This window comes from Rhinichthys klamathensis, unplaced genomic scaffold (assembly GCF_029890125.1).
Source record: "Rhinichthys klamathensis goyatoka isolate OS25496 unplaced genomic scaffold, OSU_Roscu_1.1 h1tg000018l_1, whole genome shotgun sequence".
Classification (NCBI taxonomy): Eukaryota; Metazoa; Chordata; class Actinopteri; order Cypriniformes; family Leuciscidae; genus Rhinichthys; species Rhinichthys klamathensis.
In genome coordinates, this window is record NW_026606569.1 from 3,526,581 (window position 1) to 3,550,438 (window position 23,858).

Below are 23,858 nucleotides of genomic sequence, written 5' to 3' on the forward strand. Positions count from 1 at the left end.
AATCATTTCAAATTGGTTTCTTGAACATGACAATGAGTTCACTGTACTAAAATGGCCTCCACAGTCACCAGATCTCAACCCAATAGAGCATCTTTGGGATGTGGTGGAACGGGAGATTCGCATCATGGATGTGCAGCCGACAAATCTGCGGCAACTGTGTGATGCCATCATGTCAATATGGACCAAACTCCCTGAGGAATGCTTCCAGCACCTTGTTGAATCTATGCCACGAAGAATTGAGGCAGTTCTGAAGGCAAAAGGGGGTCCAACCCGTTACTAGCATGGGGTACCTAATAAAGTGGCCGGTGAGTGTATAATTGTTCATGAAGGCTAGAAATGAAAAACGCCTTATATTCAGGTGTGCATTATTTTTAGGCACGTCTTCTTTTACACAGTGCTTGAAGTGGGGGAGAAAAAGGTGCCGGTACTCACTTGCATTGGCAAATCATGACATTTGAAATTTCTACAGTGAAAAACTTGGAAATATTGCTGGTACAACAACAATTTATTGTTATTTATTAACAACATAAATGTATTTAAACAAGTCGTGTGTGTGCGTGCGTGTGTGCGCGCATTTATTTACAAAGAAACATTCTCTTTTTAGAAGTTGGTCATTAATAAACTTGATTCTTGAAGTTTGTTAAGATGAGAGGTATACAACAATTACATTTAAATGGTAAACAACAAAAACAACCAAGAAAAGAGCTCTGATATTGTCTTTTCAGTCATATGTTTACAAGACAGCAAACATTAAAAAAAAGTAAACTCGGGTTTGATTTGGGCATGTCTGTGTAGGCTATTACATAAACTAAAAGAAAGCTTATATTCTGACTAGTTTGCTCGTTTTATTTATTAATAAAACATAGTTTTACCCAAACTGTATAATTAAGACAAGTTTAAATGGCTAAATCTTGTATAAATATTTTTGAGTCTTCATTTTCTTTTAGCCTAGGCTACTCCAGTTCTTGTTAAAACACACACATGCAAATTCTGTGCATTTTGGGCACTTTTTGTGTGAAATCATATTTATTTTCTACATCAAAAGTGTGTTTTGCTTTCACTTTAAATGTCGTGAGTAGCACAACAATAGACTCGGCGCCGAACCCCCGCATCACTGCTGCTCACGCGACGCTCCTCCTCGCGGTGTGAATGCACTCATTGATTAACGCAAGCCGGAAAAAATACGCGCTGCTCACGCGTGCGGTGGCCGCGATCAGCTCCGGTAGCCGTTTCGCAGCCGTAACGCGCCGCAGATGTGTGCAGTGTAAATAAGTGGGTTAAACGGCCGTCACGCTTTTTCTGTCAGTAGAGTACCGGCTACATGCGAGAAGTAGCGGAACGCAAGAAAAAGTGCAGGTACGCTTAAGAGTAAAGTGTAGAAGTGCCGGTACTGTGTACCGGTGAGTACCACCCCACTTCGAGCACTGCTTTTACAGATAAAATAAGCCAAAAAAGATGATTAACACTTATCTGCCTTTATCTCCACAACGCTTTATCATATTCAGACCAAACTTGGTACGTCATCACAATCATGACTTAAGGCTACATGCTGTGTTTGGGCGCAGCGCCACCTACTGGTCCGGAGATACAGAAAATGGCTATTTTAGGTTATAACTTCTGAACGGTTTGTACGAAAATCATAAAAGTGGTCTGAGTTTTATGAACGGTATGGGTCATCTGCACAATGCTCTGAAAAGAGTCTGAGAAGTTTCGAGATGGTCCTCACTGCGGAACATGAAATCCACGGGGAGGAGTCGGATCCAGATCCGACTCCTCCCACCTTACATACACCTAAACCTACCCAACTCCGCCCCCTGATCCCTAAACCCACCCCTAATCCCTAAACCCAACCCTAATCCTACCCATCTCCACCCCTTGGATCTTGATCCGACTCCTCCCCGTGGATCTCATGTACTGCATTGAGGTGCTACTGGAAGTTTCGGACCAGAGCCATCAGTGGTGGGAAAAAAATATTTACACTTATAACTTTGGATTTGGTTGACTTATATTCACGGGAGTCATCTCCTTACATTCCCGAATCCTTGACGAGTCCAACGATACCAAACATTCTAGGTTTTGCCTTATGGTTGGCGCAATGTTGTAAATTAGTGTTAATGTGTGTCTCTCTTTCTTCTTCTTCCTGGAGCCGGTGTGGAACAGGGGAGGCTAGCTGCTTCATTCGGTAGTGTGTGCTTCACCGTGTGAAAAAACAAAACAAAAAACAAACCTTTTAACTGTTAAACCATTTAACTGATAGTATTAATCGGTCAAAATTTTTACTTTCGGTTAACGGGAGCATCCCTAACTATTACCAAACTAAAATGTGTTGAAAGAAACATGTTAAAATATAATCCATTTATTTTTCTCTACTGATGTGTTCCTTTCTAATTATTTATAGTTATAGGCCGCCTGCATTTTTCCCATAAAATAAGTTCTGTAAAGTAAATTATTATTTTAATTACTATATTATTCTTAAATACTGTCTTTTTACGTTTGATAATTAAATGTTTTTACTATAGTAATAAATATATTTTTTTAATTACATTTTTATTTAAAATTAATAATCATATATTTTTATTTAGAACTAATCATAATAATAATTTATTAATCATATTGATCTATCTATTTTTGGGCCACTAAATTGTGCAGCCCTAGTTTTTCCTAATGTTCGAAGTTGTGTTTTACAGTCCTGCTAAATCAAACTTTTCTCTTCAAAGAGTCTCTTCAAATAGTTTTTCTCTGATAACATGGTAAATGACAGGTACGTTGAACAGGAACTGTTTTAGGAATGCAGACTGGAATAATAACCATTTTACAACCATTTTTTAATTGTGTTATTTCACAGCAAGACATAAGTTTATCTAACATTGTGATTTTGAGGTGTTAAACTGAATGAAATATAAGAGGAAGCGTCTAAACAACCTTAGAAATTAGAGGGTGTCTCCCACAACCGCTCAATATTTGAAACTTTAGCAAAGGAGATGGTCAGGTATGGCCATGGGCGTTCACATACATGACAAAAGCAAATAAAAGCCTCAAGGCAACGTGACAGATGCAAATAAATTACATGGTGGAGTGTAGGAGCATCAACTGTTCAGACGAGTATCTGTCATGGGATTTAAAAAGTCATGTTAACAGTCAAACCTTTCGTTTGATTATTTTTTAGCAGAAAATCAGATTTGACCCACATTAAGCTCAGGTGTGCACATAACCTTTATTTGACTCGCAAACAAACTGTCTTGTGCCATTTTAAACTCCACACTTACAAAAATAGCCTCACATCTGCATGTTTTTTCACTTATCTGTAAGTGTGATGGCAAACTCAATTTTTTATTACACTGATCCTGGTAAAAAAAAAAAAAAAACTTGCCAGCCACCGCCAGCATTTTTGATCATTTTCACAAAAGTTTCATGGCCCCCAGAATATTTTTTTGTATGAATTTCTGAACATGCAATATATCAAAAGGAGGAACAGAGCATGTGCTTTAAAAAAAAAAAAAAAGTTTTGTTCTATGCATTCCTTTTTATCAACACTTGAATGTGGGTAAGTCTCATAAAAAAAGCTTAAATGAGCAACACCCCTAAAGCTTCACAGTCCTATAGCTCGTCCTGGGTCAACATTTCATTCAATAACATTAGGCGGTCTTGATTTATATGCTGTTGATCGTGTTATTTTACATAAGCACTGGCTTACATATGATATTGCTTGTTTCTGCTTCTTCTTCACCTGTGTTTTGATCCAGAGATGCAGTACTTGTTCAGAAGATGTTATAGCGCCCCCTACAGTATAACAGTGAATACACGGAAAGCTGGACATTTTGTGTCAATGGCGGGGGAGTTAAATTTCCTTCTTCCAGAATGAATGCACAAATGACTTTGAAATTGCTTATTTTTCTAAACTTCTTGCCAGATTGAGGAACCCTCGATTCCAGAATGAGTTTGCAAATGACGCTTCAGGTCCCTTTGATATGTGAAACACATTTCACACTGAATACATGTGTAAGGCTTCTCTCCAGTGTGAACTCTTATATGTGTCTGAAGGTTTCCTTTAAATCTGAAGCTCTTTCCACACTGAGGGCAGGTGAAAGGCTTCTCTCCAGTGTGAACTCTCATATGAACCTCAAGGTTTGTTTTGTTTGAGAAAGTCTTTCCACAGTGATAGCACATGAAAGGCTTCTCTCCGGTGTGAGTTATTATGTGCGCCGTAAGATTATTTATATCTGTGAAACTCATTCCACACTGATGACATATACAACAGTCTTCTCTTGAGTGCGTCCTCAGGTGCTTTTTAAGGGTTACTTTGTGGCTGAAACTCTTTCCACACTGATCACATGTGAACGGCTTCTCTCCAGTGTGACTGTTCACGTGATACCTTAGGTTTAGTTCTGTTGTGAAACTCTTTCCACACAGTTTGCAGATGTAAGGCTTCTCACCAGTGTGAATTCTCATGTGCCTGTTAAAGCTTCCTTTTTGTGTGAAACTGTTTCCACACTGTTGGCAGGTGAAAGGCTTCTCTTTGGTGTGAACCATCATGTGACCTTTAAGGATTCCTTTCGTAGTGAAACTGTTTCCACACTGTTGGCAGGTGTAAGGCTTCTCTCCAGTGTGAATGTTCATGTGGGCTTTAAGGGTTCCTTTTTTAGTGAAACTCTTTCCACAATGAGGGCAGATGAAATAACTTATAGTTTCTGTTTGTTGAGCTCTTCTTTGTGAGGAATATTTCTCAGTCTGTGAACAACTAAACCGTTTTTCTCCAGTTGTGGAATCATGTTTCTCATACTGAGCTCTCTCCATTTCATTCAGTACTTCACTATCCTCTTTCAGTGGCATCAGGTCTAAAGAGAAAAGAGACAAATACAAGTTAACGCCAGTTTAATGACACAAAGCAACAGACATCAAAACCTTTAGACATGCTGAATCATACACCAACTATGCAACTGAAAGAGTTGTTACCTGTAATCTCAGAACCTCGTCACTGTTTAGGACACATCCCAAATACTTTCAAGCTGGCAGTTATCATACCCCTTACCTAAAACCCAGTTTTACCAGTTTTATTGATTCAAGAAGGTGCTGAAAGCATTCTTTAGAAATGTTGGCCCATATTGATAGGATAGCATCTTGCAGCTGATGGAGATTTGTGGGATGCACATCCAGGGCAAGAAGCTCCCGTTCCACCACATCCCAAAGATGCTCTATTGGGTTGAGATCTGGTGACTGTGGGGGCCATTTTAGTACAGTGAACTCATTGTCATGTTCAAGAAACCAATTTGAAATGATTAGAGCTTTGTGACATGGTGGAAGTAGCCATCAGAGGATGGGTACATGGTGGCCATAAAGGGATGGACATGGTCAGAAACAATGCTTAGGTAGGCCGTGGCATTTAAACGATGCCCAATTGGCACTAAGGGGCCTAAAGTGTGCTATGAAAACATCCCCCACACCATTACACCACCACCACCAGCCTGCACAGTGGTAACAAGGCATGATGGTTCCATGTTCTCATTCTGTTTACGCCAAATTCTGACTCTACCATCTGAATGTCTCAACAGAAATCGAGACTCATCAGACCAGGCAACATTTTTCCAGTCTTCAACTGTCCAATTTTGGTGAGCTCTTGCAAATTTTACCCTCTTTTTCCTATTTGTAGTGGAGATGAGTGGTACCCGGTGGGGTCTTCTGCTGTTGTAGCCCATCCGCCTCAAGGTTGTGCGTGTTGTGGCTTCACAAATGCTTTGCTGCATACCTCGGTTGTAACGAGTGGTTATTTCAGTCAAAGTTGCTCTTCTATCAGCTTGAATCAGTCGGCCTATTCTCCTTTGACCTCTAGCATCAACAAGGCATTTTCGCCCACAGGACTGCCGCATACTGGATGTTTTTCCCTTTTCACACCATTCTTTGTAAACCCTAGAAATGGTTGTGCGTGAAAATCCCAGTAACTGAGCAGATTGTGAAATACTCAGACCGGTCCGTCTGGCACCAACAACCATGCCACGCTCAAAATTGCTTAAATCACCTTTCTTTCCCATTCTGACACTCAGTTTGGAGTTCAGGAGATTGTCTTGACCAGGACCACACCCCTAAATGCATTGAAGCAACTGCCATGTGATTGGTTGATTAGATTTTGCATTAATGAGAAATTGAACAGGGGCACGTTCAAGTTCAAAACGGTGCGCAACGTTTTGCTACGGTTTCCGGGTTGAACATCATGTTTCCTGGAAACGGCGTGCACCAGTGTGCACCAGGGTTTGAGATGCGTTTTCTCTTGTTTGGTGGTTGTGTCAGAACTGCAGTCCAATCAGCAGCAACATGTATATAACGCACGCTGTATTAAAGTAAACTCGCACAATGGGTTCAAGGAAAGTTATTTACAAATGTGTTCGATGCAGCTCGGTATACGCAACAACTGAGGATATTAGAAGACATGTTTGTCGTAAGTTTTATGGTAAAAATATAGGATATCAACATAATGATGTAGTTGTTTATATTTTTAGCTTCATTGCAAGTGTATGACATTTGGTATAGAAATAAACAATGGTAATTAAGTGCTTTTCCTAAAAATGAGAAAGAAAATACAGGGAATTAAAACAGTATGAACTACAAATAAAGTCAGTGTGTGAGGATAAATAGATGTGTTTTAGTCTGAATTAGGTCAGATGTGTGCTTCCATTTCAGTTTCCACAAATCCCTTCACTCGACTGGGATGCTTTCTTGTGTTCTGGGCGGCAAGTGCAGTAACTGTGTTTAATACTACAAAATATGCCCGATGTTACATATTTATATCGACTTCATCAGGCTCCGAAAATTCTTCACAAAGAACACAAAGAATGGCCTTTCTCAGCTGCCATAGTTGCAACTCTTGCGTCATCAGAACAGTGCGTTCAACGCATCACCGTTTCTGTTTAAAAAACGTTGTGCAACGTTTTGTCGGCGCTGAACGCAGCCCTGGTGTTCCTAATAATCCGGAACACCTGTTCAATTTCTCATTAATGCAATTATCTAATCAACCAATCACATGGCAGTTGCTTCAATGCATTTAGGGGTGTGGTCCTGGTACTGGTCCTGGATGAGAGTCATCAGTACTATATATATATATATATATTAGGGCTGGGCAAATTAAAGCGTTATTATCGCATTAACGCATTTATTAATTAATGCCGACAATTTTTTTGTCGCACGTTAACGCAGTTTTTTTTTTAAATTATTTTGAAAGTCCGTTGCTCACTGACTCTGAATACATATAGGCCTACAGTCAAACCATGGATCACAGGACAGGAGGGGTGGGATGTTGGTCAGCCAGCAGATAACCCACCCAAACAAGCAGTGGAGAGGCTTTGGCAGGTTCTCTCAGGTGAACAGAAAGGGAGACAGCGCTCCGCGAGTGAATGACAGGCGCTCTATGGATAGTAACCATGGCAACGGCTTCTGTGCGCTACACAGCTGTAGCCTTTTTAACTTAAATTAAAATTATACATAACTTTACCTGATGTGCCTGCGTGTAGTTTAGCGGGGATGCTCTGCAATGTGAATTCCCTTCTGTTGATGTCCTGATAACTATTTAGATTGGGAAACTCACAAACAGCAAACCGGGGATCAGTCTCTCTTCCAATGATTTGTGCTGCGCGTCGTGTAGCTACAAAAAGACAATTCAACTTCTGCAACGGGAGGGCGCGGGCGTGAGGCGAGCATGACCGCAACAGTTTCACAGGAACGCACCCGCTTGTCGCTGCACCTGTGCTCGACCACTTCACCTCACTCTAGGCTGATTATACTTCTGCGTCGGACCGGACGAACCTACGCCGGAGCCTCTACGCTATAGACTACGCGTTGGTCTTTATTTATAGCCTACTTCTGCGTCGTTGTCCCCCTTGACGCGCAATTACACATGCAGAGGGAGAGTGTGAAACCCGGGGAGCAGTTCTAGCAATCACAGCGCTTGCAGTACGCGTAGAATTGATGCATTGTTACATTTTTGGAGAGGTGCACGTCAGGGTACGCGCGCAAACACACAGCAGGTACGTAGCTACGCCGTGAGTTCGACGCAGAAGTATACATTGGGCTTTACATCTGTTTAATGTAATCTAGTGTACGTGGGAAACCATGTCATGACCAAACCTAAGCTACTATCAGAGAAGTAACGTTGGTCGACTTATATCTGTAGTAGTGGTCATGATCTCTGACTACATAGACTGTTTCTGCTGCTCCCTGATAAAAGATACCTGTTGATACCTGTTCAGAAAAAAACAACAACAAGAAAACTGGACTCATTTTAACAAGCTAGATAGAAAGTTTTAATATTTGATTTGATTACATTAATGTTTAAGTTGAGATTTACAATAAATATTTTATTGCTACTGTGTAAAGGGAATACTGCTGGTATAAAGCACCTTATTTGTTTAAAGTTTTTGCAAACCACATGTTATTGCACTTTTGTGTATATAGCAGTACATTTAAATCAAAAGTGCGCAATACACTACTTTAGAATTCATTATTCACTCTTGTGCGTAACAATGCGATTAATCGCAATAAATTCATGCGATTAAAATTTGTAATCGTTGCCCAGCACTAATATATGTATATATAGTACTAAGTACTTAGTATTAAGACTGAATTCACTGATGACTGTCATACTGCCACTTAAATGTCTTTCAATCTTATTTTCTTTAAAAATAATTTTTTTAATCAGTCTGTCTTGAAAAAAATCAGTGCCTACAAGTGCATGGTATGGCATGACTGAATGCGCGCAAAGTGCGCTCCCTTAATTAATAATTCCTAAAAAGCTGACAGTTTATCGCAATCTCACACATCTCTGTTATCAATGAAGCTGACTGCACAATGAATCTTTCATAATATCCACATTTTGTTTGTTATAATTATGGCGCTTTTCCACTGCACAGTACCAGCTCGCCTTGGCTCGGCTCGGCTCGCCTTTGTTTGGTTTTCCACTGTGTAAAAGTTGTACCTGTACCTGCTTTCGGGTACTTTTTTTCGTACCACCTCCGGCGAGGTTCTAAGCGAGCTGAGGCGAGCTAAGCCGATACTAAAATGTGACGTGAAAACAATGCCGACTGCTGATTGGTCACAGAGAATCTGCGTCATCATTGCACGCGCCAGATGGAGTATCCAGAATAACCCCGCCATTTTTAAATAGTTTGGCCAGAGATAGTTACTAAACTTACTACTATTATTATGGCAACTCGGAAGAATACGCCGTGGTCAAACGAGGAGGTGCAGACATTCCTTTGTTTGGTTGCCGAAGAGAGGATCCAGCGAGAGCTTGATGGGGCAACGAGGAACGAAATGCGTCGCTATGACGACCGGGTACTATTTGTGGCGGTACTTTCTGCAATGGAAAACGGAGCGAAAAGCGAGCCGAGTCGAGGCGAGCCAAGTCGAGTCGAGTCGAGCTGGTACTGGTAATGGAAAAGCGCCATTAGAGGATTTGCCAGCATACAGAATTCAGCACTGAACAGAAAGTCCGTTTTGAGCGGTGAGGGGAGTCTATCTTAAATGTCTCTGATTGGCCATTGCGTTCAAGAAATCAACACATATGTCTGTGATTGGCTACATCGCTCAACGCTGCAAACATGTTATGAATAGAAACTCTGGCATGTAAATCATTTCTATTGTGTTTTAGCTGTTCTTGTTGCTTTTCTGAATGAAAATCTATTAGTTTTCATGTTTTATTCATAGATATTTATAGTTTCTATAAATCGCGAATCGTTTTATTCTCCCGCAACCCGCACACACAGAGTGAGTGCATTACCGCCCGCACTCGGCCATCAAATCTAGTCCCGCGCCGCACTCTATTGCGTTGGGAGTGCACGTCTCTAGATCAAGTGCCCGGCCCGAGGATAGTGCCGGGAAATATCGGCCGCTTGGGCAGAGAATCTAGGCTCTAGTTCACTCCTCCTACGCTAAGGAACCGAGAGTTGTCATCCAGTCTCTTTGGTAAAGAGAGAGAGAGAGAGCCGAGGAAAACAAACAAGCATGCAAATGGAAATTATCGCGGCCGGAAAAATTATCGAGCTCATTTTTTTTTTATCGTGCGATTAATTGATTTATTGACTATCGCGACAGGCCTAATGCTAAATAAATGTATTTGTTTTATCTGTTCACGTGATCTCAACATATCTGTCCCCATGAGGCGACCCGCTCCATGTCAAATAAAAGCGCTTTAATTAGTAGGCCTACACACTTCAAAAATATCATTAGCCATGTTTCCACTGCCCAAAAGCTAGCGTGCTAGTGCGTGCCAGGGCCAGTTGCGTTTCCACTGTCACTTCCGGGGCATCCTCAAGGCCAACGGCCATGTCTTTTTGGCCCACCAAATACCTTCGACCAAAGCGGGCCAACTGGGGCTTGAGGAGTCGTTAGGAACAGAGACAGAGTTTATCTGAGTCAGGACAAGTTAACATCAGCATTAACCCCCTGGGGTCGGTGGTCGCGATCACCTCGCTTTTTCTTATCATTGCGAAAGAGACTCATAACTCTTTTATTTTTGTCATACAGGCAAGTGTTATACATCATTCACTGTTAGATGTCTACTTTTATTTGTGTACACTCATAATAAAAACAAAATGTTTTGCTTTTCGTAAAATAAAGAAAATAAACATGATGCACGTTCTGCCGTCTCTCAGTGTGAAGTTCATTCTGAAACGCGACAGAAAATGAACAGTAACTCAGCGAATACTGACCACACAAACATGAGTCATATATCTTTACAAAGCTTAAAGTGTCTATTTTTAAATGTAAATCATATTAAAAAAATATTATCCATTTAAGTAATCCGTATGAAAGCAACGAGAGGTAGTTTCTCAAGCGAGTGCTCATAATGTGACTACACCCGTGCGCGCAAAAGCAATTCACATGCGACTCGTCCACGTGAATGAACGCGGACTTGTAAACGCCCCCATCACCTTAAAACAAAGCATCAAACTTAATCATTCCTCTGGTTTTCATCGAGTTTGGAAGACACGCTGTGAGTTTACATTGGATTTACCTCAGAAGAAGATGAACGCGATTTAAAGATAAGAAAGATTTTTAAGCTCAGAAATGAATTCCCACTTATATTATAGTGCTATTGTTGCATAAACTTCACATTGTACTAGTTGAACTGGTGTCAGACTAAAATGTAAGAAATCGTCAGAAACATGTTGAAATATAAACTACAGACAGGTAGGCAACCTTTCAATGCTAAATAAATATACATGTATGACACGAGAATGTTTTATGTTCGACAATAAAACACAGCATGATATAAAAGTAGGCTAGTATGAGTGTTTACACTAACATGACGAATATTATAATGTTCAGATTCGTGTTTACTGTTAAATACCGTATTTTCCGCACTATAAGGCGCACTTAAAAGCCTTTAATTTTCTCAAAAAACGACAGTGCGCCTTATAATCCGGAGCGCCTTATATATGGATGGTGAACACGCGTTCACCAAGACGGGGAGACAGCGCCGGGCGACTTACCCCACTATCTGCCAATGGATCGTGGATGCCTGGGCTGATATATCAGTCTCAACTGTGATCCGAGCTTTCACGAAGGCAGGAATAATCTCTTTATTCAGCCGGCTCACATACCCGTATTTACTTCCTGTTTTCGGTCGAAGTCCACAGTAGTCGATTGTCGAGTTCGCGTGATCAAACCTCCTCCGTGTGTTCAACATCTGATTCGGATGAACTATCCATTTGAGCTGATATTCTCAGCACACCACACAGCACCGTCATCGGCTGACAGTCTGAGTCTCCACTGTTGCTTAGTTACCAATGATCGCGCGCGCGCACTCGACAATCGCCTACTGTGGACTTCGACCGAAAACAGGAAGAAAATACGGGTATGTGAGCTGGCTGAATAAACCATTTTTATTCATATCTTTCACATTTACTGCAGTCAGATTCACCGTGTTCACTCACATGGCTGTGCACTTGTAATGACACATTAAGGTTGTTAAGAGGCTAAAAGCAGGTTTAAAACTTGTCCCGTTTAAGTCAACAGGGTGCAAATTTTAAAAAGAGGATAACACGGTGTAGGCAACACCGGTTTTTGTCGTTGTTATCTGTACTGACAGCACTCCCAATTTACAAAAAATGAGCTCAATGTTAAAATTGACCGGAGTTTTCCTTTAACGTTTGAACAACGTTACCATGGGAGTGAACGGAGTTTTCAGAACCCTTAATAAAGTTTGACTTTATCTGACTGTTTTGTTGACATTCCCTTTAGCACATCTAGTGGATGCATAACGCAAACCCAGTCAAACGTTTGACTGCAGTATCTTATGCGCCTTATAATCCGGTGCGCCCTATATATATGAAAACTTTTCTAAAATATGTCATTCATTGAAGGTGCGCCTTATAATCCGGTGCGCCGTATAGTGCGGAAAATACGGTACTGTGTTCGTGGATATCTGCTCAAACGTAGAGGTTTATATTGTGGTAACAATATTGTTTTATACTTTGGAGCGGCTCGATCATACCCTATATATATTTGGAGTGGAACGGTACATGTATTCGTATTGAACCGAAACGGTACGGGCGTCACGGTTCGGTGCACGAATTTACACGGAGAATACACGGTATAAAAATAAATAAAACTTGCGTGCAAATTAATTAATGTAATGCGGAGCAGCGGAACTACTGTTAGATACGCGGGTTCTTTAGGGACACATAATCTGTACCATCGGCTTAGCTCTGAACGCGCGTTCACTTCAAACGTTGGCTTTATACGCGCGTCCTATTCGCTTTGGACTAGCGTCGAACCAGAGCCAACTACGTCGAACTAGACGCGAATTTGACGCTCTATTCACGTTTGGTGTGACCGCATAATGAACAGGCTGCGATGTCAAGATTGCAATGCTGGAGTGTGTGTGTGTGTGTGTGTGTGTGCACGAGAGAGATAGAGAGAGTGAGAGAGAGATGCGCGGGCACGATCGAACTGTGTGTGTGTGTGTGTGTGAGAGAGAGCGAGAGAGGCGCGGGCGCGATCGAACAGTGGAAACATTGTAGCGTGGCCACATAGGAGGAAAGTTTAGATAAGGTTAGTGACTATTATTTAATGTTTAGTCACTGGAATTTCCTAACTTTTTCTACTTTACTCTGTACTCTGTATGCCTTGCTATTGTACTGTATTTGGATCCCAAGGTCTGTGCGTGCTTGAACATGTGATGAGGTTTGTCAAGTGGGCGTTTGTCACAGTTAAACAGGAAAATACTTTTAGTTTGTGATAAAAGGAACCGGAAAGCTGCTGTTCGGGAGAAGCGTCTTCTCATTCACAAACCGGCCGGTGTTTATGTGGATTTTCCCGGGATCGATTGTCTTAGAAGCGCCGAGTCGCCGTTCCTCCGTGGAGAACTTCTATTGGCTCGTTGCCAGGATTACTTTTCGAGGACAAAAGCCTGTCATCCCCGCATTTGATCACGCTCACGGTTTTGACTTTCCGTCTGGTGAGGCTGATCTTAACACACACACACACACACACGCGCGCGGGACTATTGAACTTGCGTTCGAACTTACGCATACACACATACACTCATACAACGGGTTATATTGTTGTGGTATATTTATATGGTATTATTGTTTGTTTCTATGCTTGGTGTGAAATACACGGAAGGAGATATTGAATTTGCAGTATGTTCAATGAACTCTGATTTCAACCATCTTAAAAAAGGAAGATAGAACAGGCGTTCTTAATTATTTTGTAACTCGGCTGTATTGTACGGTCAGATTGTTACAACATAAAAAACATACTCCCTCATTTTGTTCATACAGATCATTAAACCTGCAAAGTGTTTACTTATATGTGTGTACACTCGCAATAAAAAACAACATTGTGCTTTTGTCACACTGTAAACTCTTGTCAAACTGTAACCCACAACTGTCACCCAACCAAAATCACACACACACACACACACACACACACACACACACACACACACACACACACACACACACACACACACACACACACACACACACACACACACACACACACACACACACACACACACACACACACACACACACACACACAGTTTTAAAAGCAAAACATTTATCCAACTCCATTTCAAAACAGTCTGTGGGTCCCATCTTTTGGACATATTGCCATATTGCATTGGCATATTGCATTGCCAAACCATATTGCATTGGTTTTCATTTCTTGTCCTCAGAGCACTAATCTTACACATTCTACATTTATTAAAATAGAAAATCGAATGTGTTTTTAATGGTAGTATTATTTTTTTTACAGAAATCAATTATTTATAATTCAGATGAGAATAATGTTACATTGTTAATTAATAATGTTAATTCAAATTAAGGAAAACAAATATATTGATCTGAAATATAGCAAATTAATTTTAAATTAATTTAGGTACAATTACCAAACATATCCCAAGGTCTTTTTGTCTTTTTATTAATTTAATTAATAACATAATTATATAAAACTATTGTCAGTGCACTACAAATAAACTGGTTCTATGCCTTTATTAATAAAACTTATTAAAAAAATACAATGCCTTCTGCATTTTTGTTTTGCTTTTCCCTCCATTGTACCGAAATCGTACCGAACCGTGATGTCTGAACCGAGGTATGAACCGAACCGTGACTTCTGTGTACCGTTCCACCCCTAATATATATATATAGGCTACTGTACTGTATATCAGGGGTATTCAATTACAGTTCCAAGAGGTCCGGTCTCTATATTTCCTTCCCAGCGGAGGTGCGGACAATACTTTTTTTTTTTTTGGAACAGTTATACATTTCCATCTGGCTGCCGAAGTACTTTTACCAAAAATGTACCCCAAAAAGTCAATATTTCTGCCAACGGGATATGAATATAAAAATGTTAGATCCTGTTCAATAGCCTATTCTTATTTATTTACACCTTTGTGTCTGGCACATAGAAGGCCCTGGGACTGAGGAACTTACTGGGGGTGCAGAAAAGTATGAATCATTTTTATATTTTGCTCAAAGCAATAAACTACTAAACATAAAAAATGTACATCATCTAATAATCAAAACTCATCATGACGACAAAACAAAGTTAACTAGTAATTTAAAAGTTTCAGTAAGATATCTCTAAATAGTTATCCAAATTGTGACATTGTTTATTATCAAACTAGTGCAAAGTGCCCGTGCAAAATCCGTTTATGTGTGTGTTTTTAGGAATTGTTGGTTTGGTGTGTTTGAGTGCTCATTGTTACAATTACACAGCAAAAGTTCAGTGACATTTTTATTTGTGCATGGTAGAAAGCAAATACTGACATGATGTATTGGAGGATATATTTAGAGTGAATATTTGTGTTTTGTTAGTGGAGACTGACTGTTCTTGAAGATTACATGTTGTTATTGTGTCAGCATCTCTTTATATAGACAACATTGCTCAGAAAGTGGCGCTTTTTGTTTGTTTCTTCATCTTGAGCAAGAATACGAAGTCTGCTTGATCTGCCAACTCTGCTGGCTGTAACGTAGAATTGACCATGACTGAAGAAGTCTCTTGCGCAGAAGACACCAACATGTTGCAAAGACTGGCCTTTTATAATGACAACATTATAATATAACAACATTATTGCAGTCGTTATTAGTGTTTTCAGGAGATACAGCATTCAACATGACTAAAGTTTTTTTTAACTCCAAACTTTTTCATAGAACAGATTGTAGGCATAATAGCCAGTTTTAGCATTGAGGTCAGGCTATGTTTGACTTGTTGACTACTATCCAGTTAACGACCGATAAAACATTGTTAAGCACAACAAAGGAGAACACATACACAGCTAACTTGGTTGTTTCAATGATGAAAAGTAAGGATGGCTTACACTGGAAAGATGGGGATTTGCGTCATGATCGGTAAGAGGAGAGTTAACCTTGTTTAAGCCTGCATAGCCTACATGAGCTATCCTGTTGAAGAGCCAGGGCAACTATTTAACATAGCATATTCAACATCACGTAGTTACAGGCTAACTTCAGCGCGCATGACACAGTAATAGCTTAACATTGAGACCATCTTCAATGTGTGCTTCTTCTTTTACCGATATATTTACCGATATCTTTTGCATTTCTAATCCAAACAACGTCAAACTTGGCACTGCACTTACTCGTGCCCGTAGCAAGACACCCGTCAAGTTTGAAATCCATCCGACTAACGGTTCGAGAGATATGCGATTAACAGACAGACAGTCAGATGTTCCTGTGATTTATAGATAGATGCTCTTTATATGCTGATTATGAAAAACGCTAATGCTAAATGTATGAAAAAACGTCTAAAATCGTCACCCATTACCTTGAACAGTCATCTGTATGATAAAAATAATTGTATTACCTGCATTCTCGTTTTCTGCAGTGTTTTAGTGAAAGTATATTCGCTCACCGTGTTTCTGCTACTGTTGTTAAAATAATCGTTTGCAGCTCTTGGCGCTTTACGTCTTTAGTGAAGGAGAGAGAGAAGCAACTCGCAAGGAGCGGAAATGGCTTGAATGAAGCACTTTTGGCTCTAGATAAAAATAGTATAGAAATAGCTCCGAAAGATCATTACCATAATCGACCCTGAGTGCTTGCGGTGTGAACCACTCCGTTGTTTTGACACACTGCTCACTTTAATCTGTAGAAAAAGGTAAAACGGTGCCAATTATGCCACCATTTAATAAAGAATTATCGGTTATCTGTATTGGCCAAAATGTTCATATCGGTGCAGAAATATTTATATGAACTGCAAGAGACTATGCGCTCCAACCATTACCATAGTAAACGTGGTAAATATGACCGCTTGAAGAAATCAGACGAAATCATATGTGCTATCACAATCATGTGTTTATTTTATCTGTCAGTACGTCTCTTCTCTTTATAATGGACTGTCTGATATCCATATTTAGCTCCGCATATGTAATAAAATAAAGCAAGTCTGGTTTATGAAACTGAAAATATAAATGTATTGGGACGGTCACTGGAGAGACTGTTAAAGATCCGCAGGTCGTATTTTTGGTGGAAAATTAAAGATGATCATTCTTTCTAAACCTGATGTAAACATACTGTCCTGTGACTACAAATAAACATTGAATTTATTTGAATTTGAGACTGAATTAAGTACGTGTTCTTTCTTTTGAGAAATAACTGTAAATACCACTTGTTTTATTCTATTTAAGCGCAATCTTGACATAAATAAATTCCTTATAGTCAATCAATCACATAGCCTATTAGTGTAAAATATCGATGCTTGGGTTTTAAATTTTTAGGTAAAAAAAAACAAAAATGCTAAAAAACGGCCGCTTTTATCATGTTTGTTTTGCGTCTCTCTAGTTTCCAGTGATTTCTTTGTGATTCATTTTCTGATTAAACTTCATTTGTTGGTGAAATGATGGGTTTGTGTGACGTTGCTCCAGAGAGGTGTGTTTTAGTGACGCTCTGCAGAGCTTCAGGCCCGACGGTGGAAACACAGCGTGGTTTTGGATAGGGGTGCACGATTCAGAAAATGTCACGATTCGATTCAATACCGATTTTTTGTCTCAAGATTCGATTCAAAATCGATTTTCGATTCAAAAACGATTCTCGATTCAAAAAACGATTCGCAGTAGGCTATATAAATGTAGTTTACTTTTTCCTATGTGATTGATTGCAGTAGACACAATTTAAAAGAAAAAAAAACACAACAAATTAAATGTAGTTTGATATTACTTTATATGTCATCATACTAAAAACTTTTGCAACTAAAAAGTGCAAAGTGCCAAGCTTTGGCCAGCTTTCAAATACATTTAATTCAAGTTTAAAATAAAACTTAAATAACAAGCTTTTACATTTAGCTTTAAAGTTCTGTAGTCAGATCAAACAAACAATTATGCTAAATGTGGTTTAAGGACTACTTCAGCTACCAGGCTGACTGTTGAAATGTGAACTCGACTGGGCACATTGAACTTCCTAAAAATATATACTAATGTCATAGAACCCTTGCGAAATTATTTTAAATAGATTTTAAAAAGCCACCGCTACTGGTAACATCTATGGTTAGATTGATTTGTTTAAATCCAGTGAAGTCGTTCATAGGCGTAATTTGCGGGTATCTCCAGTTAACTAGCAGAGCATTCATTTAGTTCGCTATTAAATAAGAGATCTGTTGTTTTTGAAATCAAGCTGCACGCTCGTTGCCGCTGCTATCAGTGTCATGGATACAGTGTTCAGTGGCTCGCGCAGTCTTCACTCGGACGCGCGCTTCATATCGCCGCTGTGGTTCCAGTGAAATCACAAAATAAAATGCACACAAACGTGATGAACATATTCGGTTTTGATGAGAGAGAGAAAAAACTATACGAGTGCGGTTTAGAAGAACCCGTAAGCTCTGACACGCTTGGCAAACGATCTACAGAACTCAAACATAAGATCTGCGATCATGCATTTATTTACGGGTTGAGCAGAGAGGCTGCACAGTTTGACCAGCGGGCGGCAAGAACTTGCAATGTAACTATTTATCAGACCGGCCCTCGCGGCCTCGAAACACTACCGAACCACCGGTAAAAGTCCCGACTCGCCCAATTGCCACTCCGCTCGTGCACGCCATTAAAAAAAATATATGAATCGATTTTTGGAATTATATGAATCGATTCTGAATTGGTAAAGATTGAATCGCGATTCAAATGTGAACCGATTTTTTTGCACACCCCTAGTTTTGAACTCGGTGCTGAAGGCCCGAGGATATTAGCCCAGACTAGGGATGGGCATTTTTCAAAAATATTGCATTCGAATATTCGGGCTCATAAAAATCGAATATTCGAATATTCGTTTATTTAAAAGACGTTTAATGAACAAGACGTTATTTTTTAAGTTAAATTTTTTTTCACGTTTTTGTCACCATTTCTGAACAAGCTTACATTAGGCAATATACACAACAAGCTTACAATATATGTTAAAGTTTTCTTTTAGTTGAAAACATTAAACAGTAGGCCTATGTGTAAACAAAAAATATAAAAAACAAAAGCATTAATAAAAGCATCCTTAAGCAGCGCGAACGGGAAAAAAACGCCTAATAAAGCAGATTGCGCCAGATATCGTACAGAACGTACACACACACGAGTCAGCATATGATTATCGTGTTTATATGGTTTCACGTTTTTATTGAGAAAAACAATATCCACATGCAGGGGCGCCGCCAGCAATTTATGCTCAAGGGAGAAAAGGCGCTTTGCTGACAGACGTTTCAGAGACACAAAGATAACGGTGTTTTAAGTTTCTAACAGCACTTTGCGTTTTCTGTTCTTAAACCGGTCTCCCTCAACGAAACCTAAAGGAAGTATATGTCTCAAAATCATTTTGCTATAAGATAAGTTATCATTTCGGATCACGCGGGGTCCAGCTGCGCTTTACCTGCCGTCGTGATGCAGTGATGGACAGCTGTCTTTCCTCATTCGACTGTTTGGATTTCATGTGATTTCTCATTGTGTTGATGATATTATAACTCAGATTAATTAATTAATTCGATCAAAAGTAATTCCATTTAGTAAGATCATTTTCAAGTAATTCCAAACTTCGCGAGGCAGACGACAACATTATGTGATCAAATACACACAACTTGTTAACACACTCCACAGCGCCACCCAGTGCATTTAATTATAACTGCGAGTTAGTGCTTGGGATTTATCATGGATTCACTGCATTTACGGCCAGCAAAGCAATGTAGTAAAATTCGAATAGTATTTTATTTTTCGAATAATAATTACAGATCGAATATTCGAAAATCCGAATATTCGTGCACATCCCTAGCCCAGACCGGCCCGTTTAAAGCCTTGGCTCGCACTGGCCCGACAATGGAAATGCGGCTATTCATTTCCGTAGAACTAGACAATTTAACAAGGATCAAATGACTGAATGAAACCAACCTGTGTGTTCCTCAGTTTCTTCATGTTTCACTCTGATTGTTTCTTTAAACTTCACGTCTTCACTCTCCTCTTTAATACACGCCATCTTTAAGATGAGAATAAATAAAGTAAAAACACTCAAAACTAAATCTCTGAGAGCGTCTCAATCAGATCTAGTTCAGTAGTTCAGTTCACTGGTAAGAGAGTCAGTCAGAGAGAGAGAGTTAATGGACTTAAATGACCTGATTAGACTAAAAACACTCTAAACTAAATCTCTGAGAGCGTCTCAATCAGATCTAGTTCAGTAGTTCAGTTCACTGGTAAGAGAGTCAGTCAGAGAGAGAGAGTTAATGGACTTAAATGACCTGATTAGACTAAAAACACTCTAAACTAAATCTCTGAGAGCGTCTCAATCAGATCTAGTTCAGTAGTTCAGTTCACTGGTAAGAGTCAGTCAGAGAGAGAGAGAGTTAATGGACTTAAATGACCTGATTAGACTAAAAACACTCTAAACTAAATCTCTGAGAGCGTCTCAATCAGATCTAGTTCAGTAGTTCAGTTCACTGGTAAGAGTCAGTCAGAGAGAGAGAGAGTTAATGGACTTAAATGATCTGATCAGACTAAAAACACTCTAAACTAAATCTCTGAGAACGTCTCAATCAGATCTAGTTCAGTAGTTCAGTTCACTGGTAAGAGAGTCAGTCAGAGAGAGAGTTAATGGACTTAAATGACCTGATTAGACTAAAAACACTCTAAACTAAATCTCTGAGTGCGTCTCAATCAGATCTAGTTCAGTAGTTCAGTTCACTGGTAAGAGAGTCAGTCAGAGAGAGAGAGTTAATGGACTTAAATGACCTGATTAGACTAAAAACACTCTAAACTAAATCTCTGAGTGCGTCTCAATCAGATCTAGTTCAGTAGTTCAGTTCACTGGTAAGAGAGTCAGTCAGAGAGAGAGTTAATGGACTTAAATGATCTGATTAGACTAAAAACACTCTAAACTAAATCTCTGAGTGCGTCTCAATCAGATCTAGTTCAGTAGTTCAGTTCACTGGTAAGAGAGTCAGTCAGAGAGAGAGAGAGTTAATGGACTTAAATGACCTGATTAGACTAAAAACACTCTAAACTAAATCTCTGAGTGCGTCTCAATCAGATCTAGTTCAGTAGTTCAGTTCACTGGTAAGAGAGTCAGTCAGTCAGAGAGAGTTAATGGACTTAAATGATCTGATTAGACTAAAAACACTCTAAACTAAATCTCTGAGTGCGTCTCAATCAGATCTAGTTCAGTAGTTCAGTTCACTGGTAAGAGAGTCAGTCAGAGAGAGAGTTAATGGACTTAAATGACCTGATTAGACTAAAAACACTCTAAACTAAATCTCTGAGAGCGTCTCAATCAGATCTAGTTCAGTAGTTCAGTTCACTGGTAAGAGAGTCAGTCAGAGAGAGAGTTAATGGACTTAAATGACCTGATTAGACTAAAAACACTCTAAACTAAATCTCTGAGAGCGTCTCAATCAGATCTAGTTCAGTAGTTCAGTTCACTGGTAAGAGAGTCAGTCAGAGAGCGAGAGTTAATGGACTTAAATCACCCGATTAGACAAAATACTTAGGCTAGCATTATAACAGACAATTATTATTTAGTTATGATTTATATTTGGCATTTAATAACTTTAATATACACATTGTAACAGTTATGATTACACCTGTTTGTGTTTATTGTTCTCGTTGTATTCACACGGTTTGACCAGCAGGAGTCGTCCGTGTTTGAGGTGATTCAAGCACTTTGAAAATGAATAATTTAGCAAAACATTAGATTTAATCAGGGATTAAAGTGAAAAAAATTCTTCTGACTGAAATTTTTTTCAGGCCAAGTCATATTCCTGTAACTTTATTTAAATAGTCGAGACCAATAGCGTTTTAAGGGAAGATGTATAAAACCGATCTAATATTGAGTAATTTAAAAGCTATTTTAATCTATGAAAAACAATTACTTATCTTGACAAATAATCAACCATCTGCATAACTTTTCAGTGCATGTTTTTATTTATCTTATGAGACCAAACAATGCTAAACTATATTAATATATAGTTTGTGCCATGGCAAATTGTTTTGGCTGAGGGCAAAGTGAAGTTTTATAACTTTATTATGTAGGCTATATTTAACTTTAACTTTGTAGCCTATTACAGAGCTGACTTATGTTTAATTGAATTGTTTGCTTTATTTCTCATTGTATAGCTTATTATAGCCTACCTATTAGGCTACTACTTTTGAACGGGATATTAGCATTAAAACTGACATTTAACAAAAAAGAGACATGGTTGTGTAATTTTATATATTCTAAAATATATAAAATATTATATTACTATGCATTCTCTTCACTGTATGTGTACGCATAATACAATAAAACGATACAACCCTGTCTGTTTGTTAAATGTCAGTTTTAATGATAAATAATGTTTCATATTTTTAAAATGAAAACAAAAAGAAGCAGGTTTGTGTTTTAGCTATATTTCGTGTTGTTATAACTATATGATAAATCAATGTGCGTTGCCTGAACCACATTTGTGTGGCCATTTATATGTTTATGATAATAATTATGTTCATTTATAAAAGAAAAGAGGCACAGTGGTGTTGATGAAAAAAGGCAGAGTTGATAACCGGAGTAGCCGCGTGCTGAGTGACGCGATCAAGAACGCGCTGTCAGCAGCGTCCTCTCGTCCTCGGGAGTTTGTTCTCCTGAGTCGAACTTGGCAAGTCCGAACTACCAAGGACGCAAGTCCGAAGTTTGCGTACTTGGTATTGAGAAACGACCAATATTGACCCGCGTTCTGTTTTCTATCATGGGACCGCAGCAAACGAGCTGTAGCCTCGCCTGACAAGATTGAGTGAACAGGGTCCAGGGAGCAGTTTTTCCGTGAGCGGGAATTGAAAAACCGGAGTGGACCATGAGCAAAGTGATTACAGAATGCTTAGAGTGGAGAGAGGAACGTGCTTTTGCTCCACTCCAGGCTTTATCACATCCCCCCTCAGCAGGGTGAATACGCATCATCTTTCCTTAATTTAAGACCTATTCAAACTACAATTAAGACATTTATCACACTGTTTGCGAAATGAAAGCCTATTTACGGCCTTAAAATTATGAAAAGTTAATTTAAGACATAAGGACAGACGGGAACCCTGCAATTGACGGATATCCGTCATAGACTCGCTGCAATTAACGGAAATCCGTCGTAGCGACGGAGAACTTTAATCCCTGTTTAATGGAGTTTCGAAAATCTCCGTCTCTATCGAATCTACTTATCAGTGATCAACTCGTGTTTATAATGAACTGATTCACGATTTAGGGAGCGAAACTATGTAAAGTTACAATATGTAAATTGAGTAAATCTGATGTTTGCTGTAAATTGTTATACGTCCCATCGTGTCATGACTGCTATGTTGCTCGGAACTGCACCTAATAATTTCACCCACTGTTGCACTTGTGGGTTGTGTGACAATATAAAGGGATTTGATTTGAAACGAGATGCATCTTATCTATTTCTCGTGTGTGGATATACGCTTTACTCACAAAAATAACGTTCATTAATTAGATAAAGCATTACAATGTTACATTCAATAATATATCATTCATTTTTACATCGCTTGTAAAAACTAAAAAAGTGATTGAACGATTTTAAACTCTTTAAATGGTTAAAAAGACAAACCTTTCTTCAGCAGAAACACATCAGATACAGGAGCTCGACGCAGCATTATGACGTCACTTAACCACACCAAAATAAAAGTCCAGTTCAAACACTTAAATCACAGAAGTCCATAGAAACGCACATGAAAATAATAAAACCGTTCAAATTTAAATTATTGTGCTGAATAAAAAAAAAACAGAGTTTGGACCACAGACATATAATATGTGATATTTTGTCTAAATGGCAAAACACATAAAACACAAAACAAAGCTCTAATTTTTGTTTGTTTGGTGCATTTAAAAAAAGAGAGCTTTATCAAAAACTGTTATTTTGTT

General features: G+C 39.1%; 1 protein-coding gene across 1 annotated transcript; it reads right to left on the minus strand.

Moving 5' to 3' along the window:
- Positions 1-3,829: 3,829 nt before the first annotated feature.
- Positions 3,830-19,946, minus strand: LOC130070520 (gastrula zinc finger protein XlCGF8.2DB-like). Its single transcript, XM_056234940.1, has 2 exons — positions 19,862-19,946; positions 3,830-4,835 (listed from the first exon to the last, which is right to left on the minus strand). The coding sequence occupies exons 1-2, from the start codon at positions 19,944-19,946 to the stop codon at positions 3,895-3,897; spliced, it is 1,026 nt and encodes a 341-aa protein (XP_056090915.1). The 3' UTR covers positions 3,830-3,894.
- Positions 19,947-23,858: the final 3,912 nt, after the last annotated feature.

Excerpts from the sequence above, each read along its gene's own strand:
- LOC130070520 (XM_056234940.1), bottom strand. The coding sequence starts at position 19,946 with ATGGCGTGTATTAAAGAGGAGAGTGAAGACGTGAAGTTTAAAGAAACA. Across the intron at positions 4,836-19,861 it reads AGAAACTGAGGAACACACAG|ACCTGATGCCACTGAAAGAG; the intron begins GTTGGTTTCATT and ends TTTTCTCTTTAG.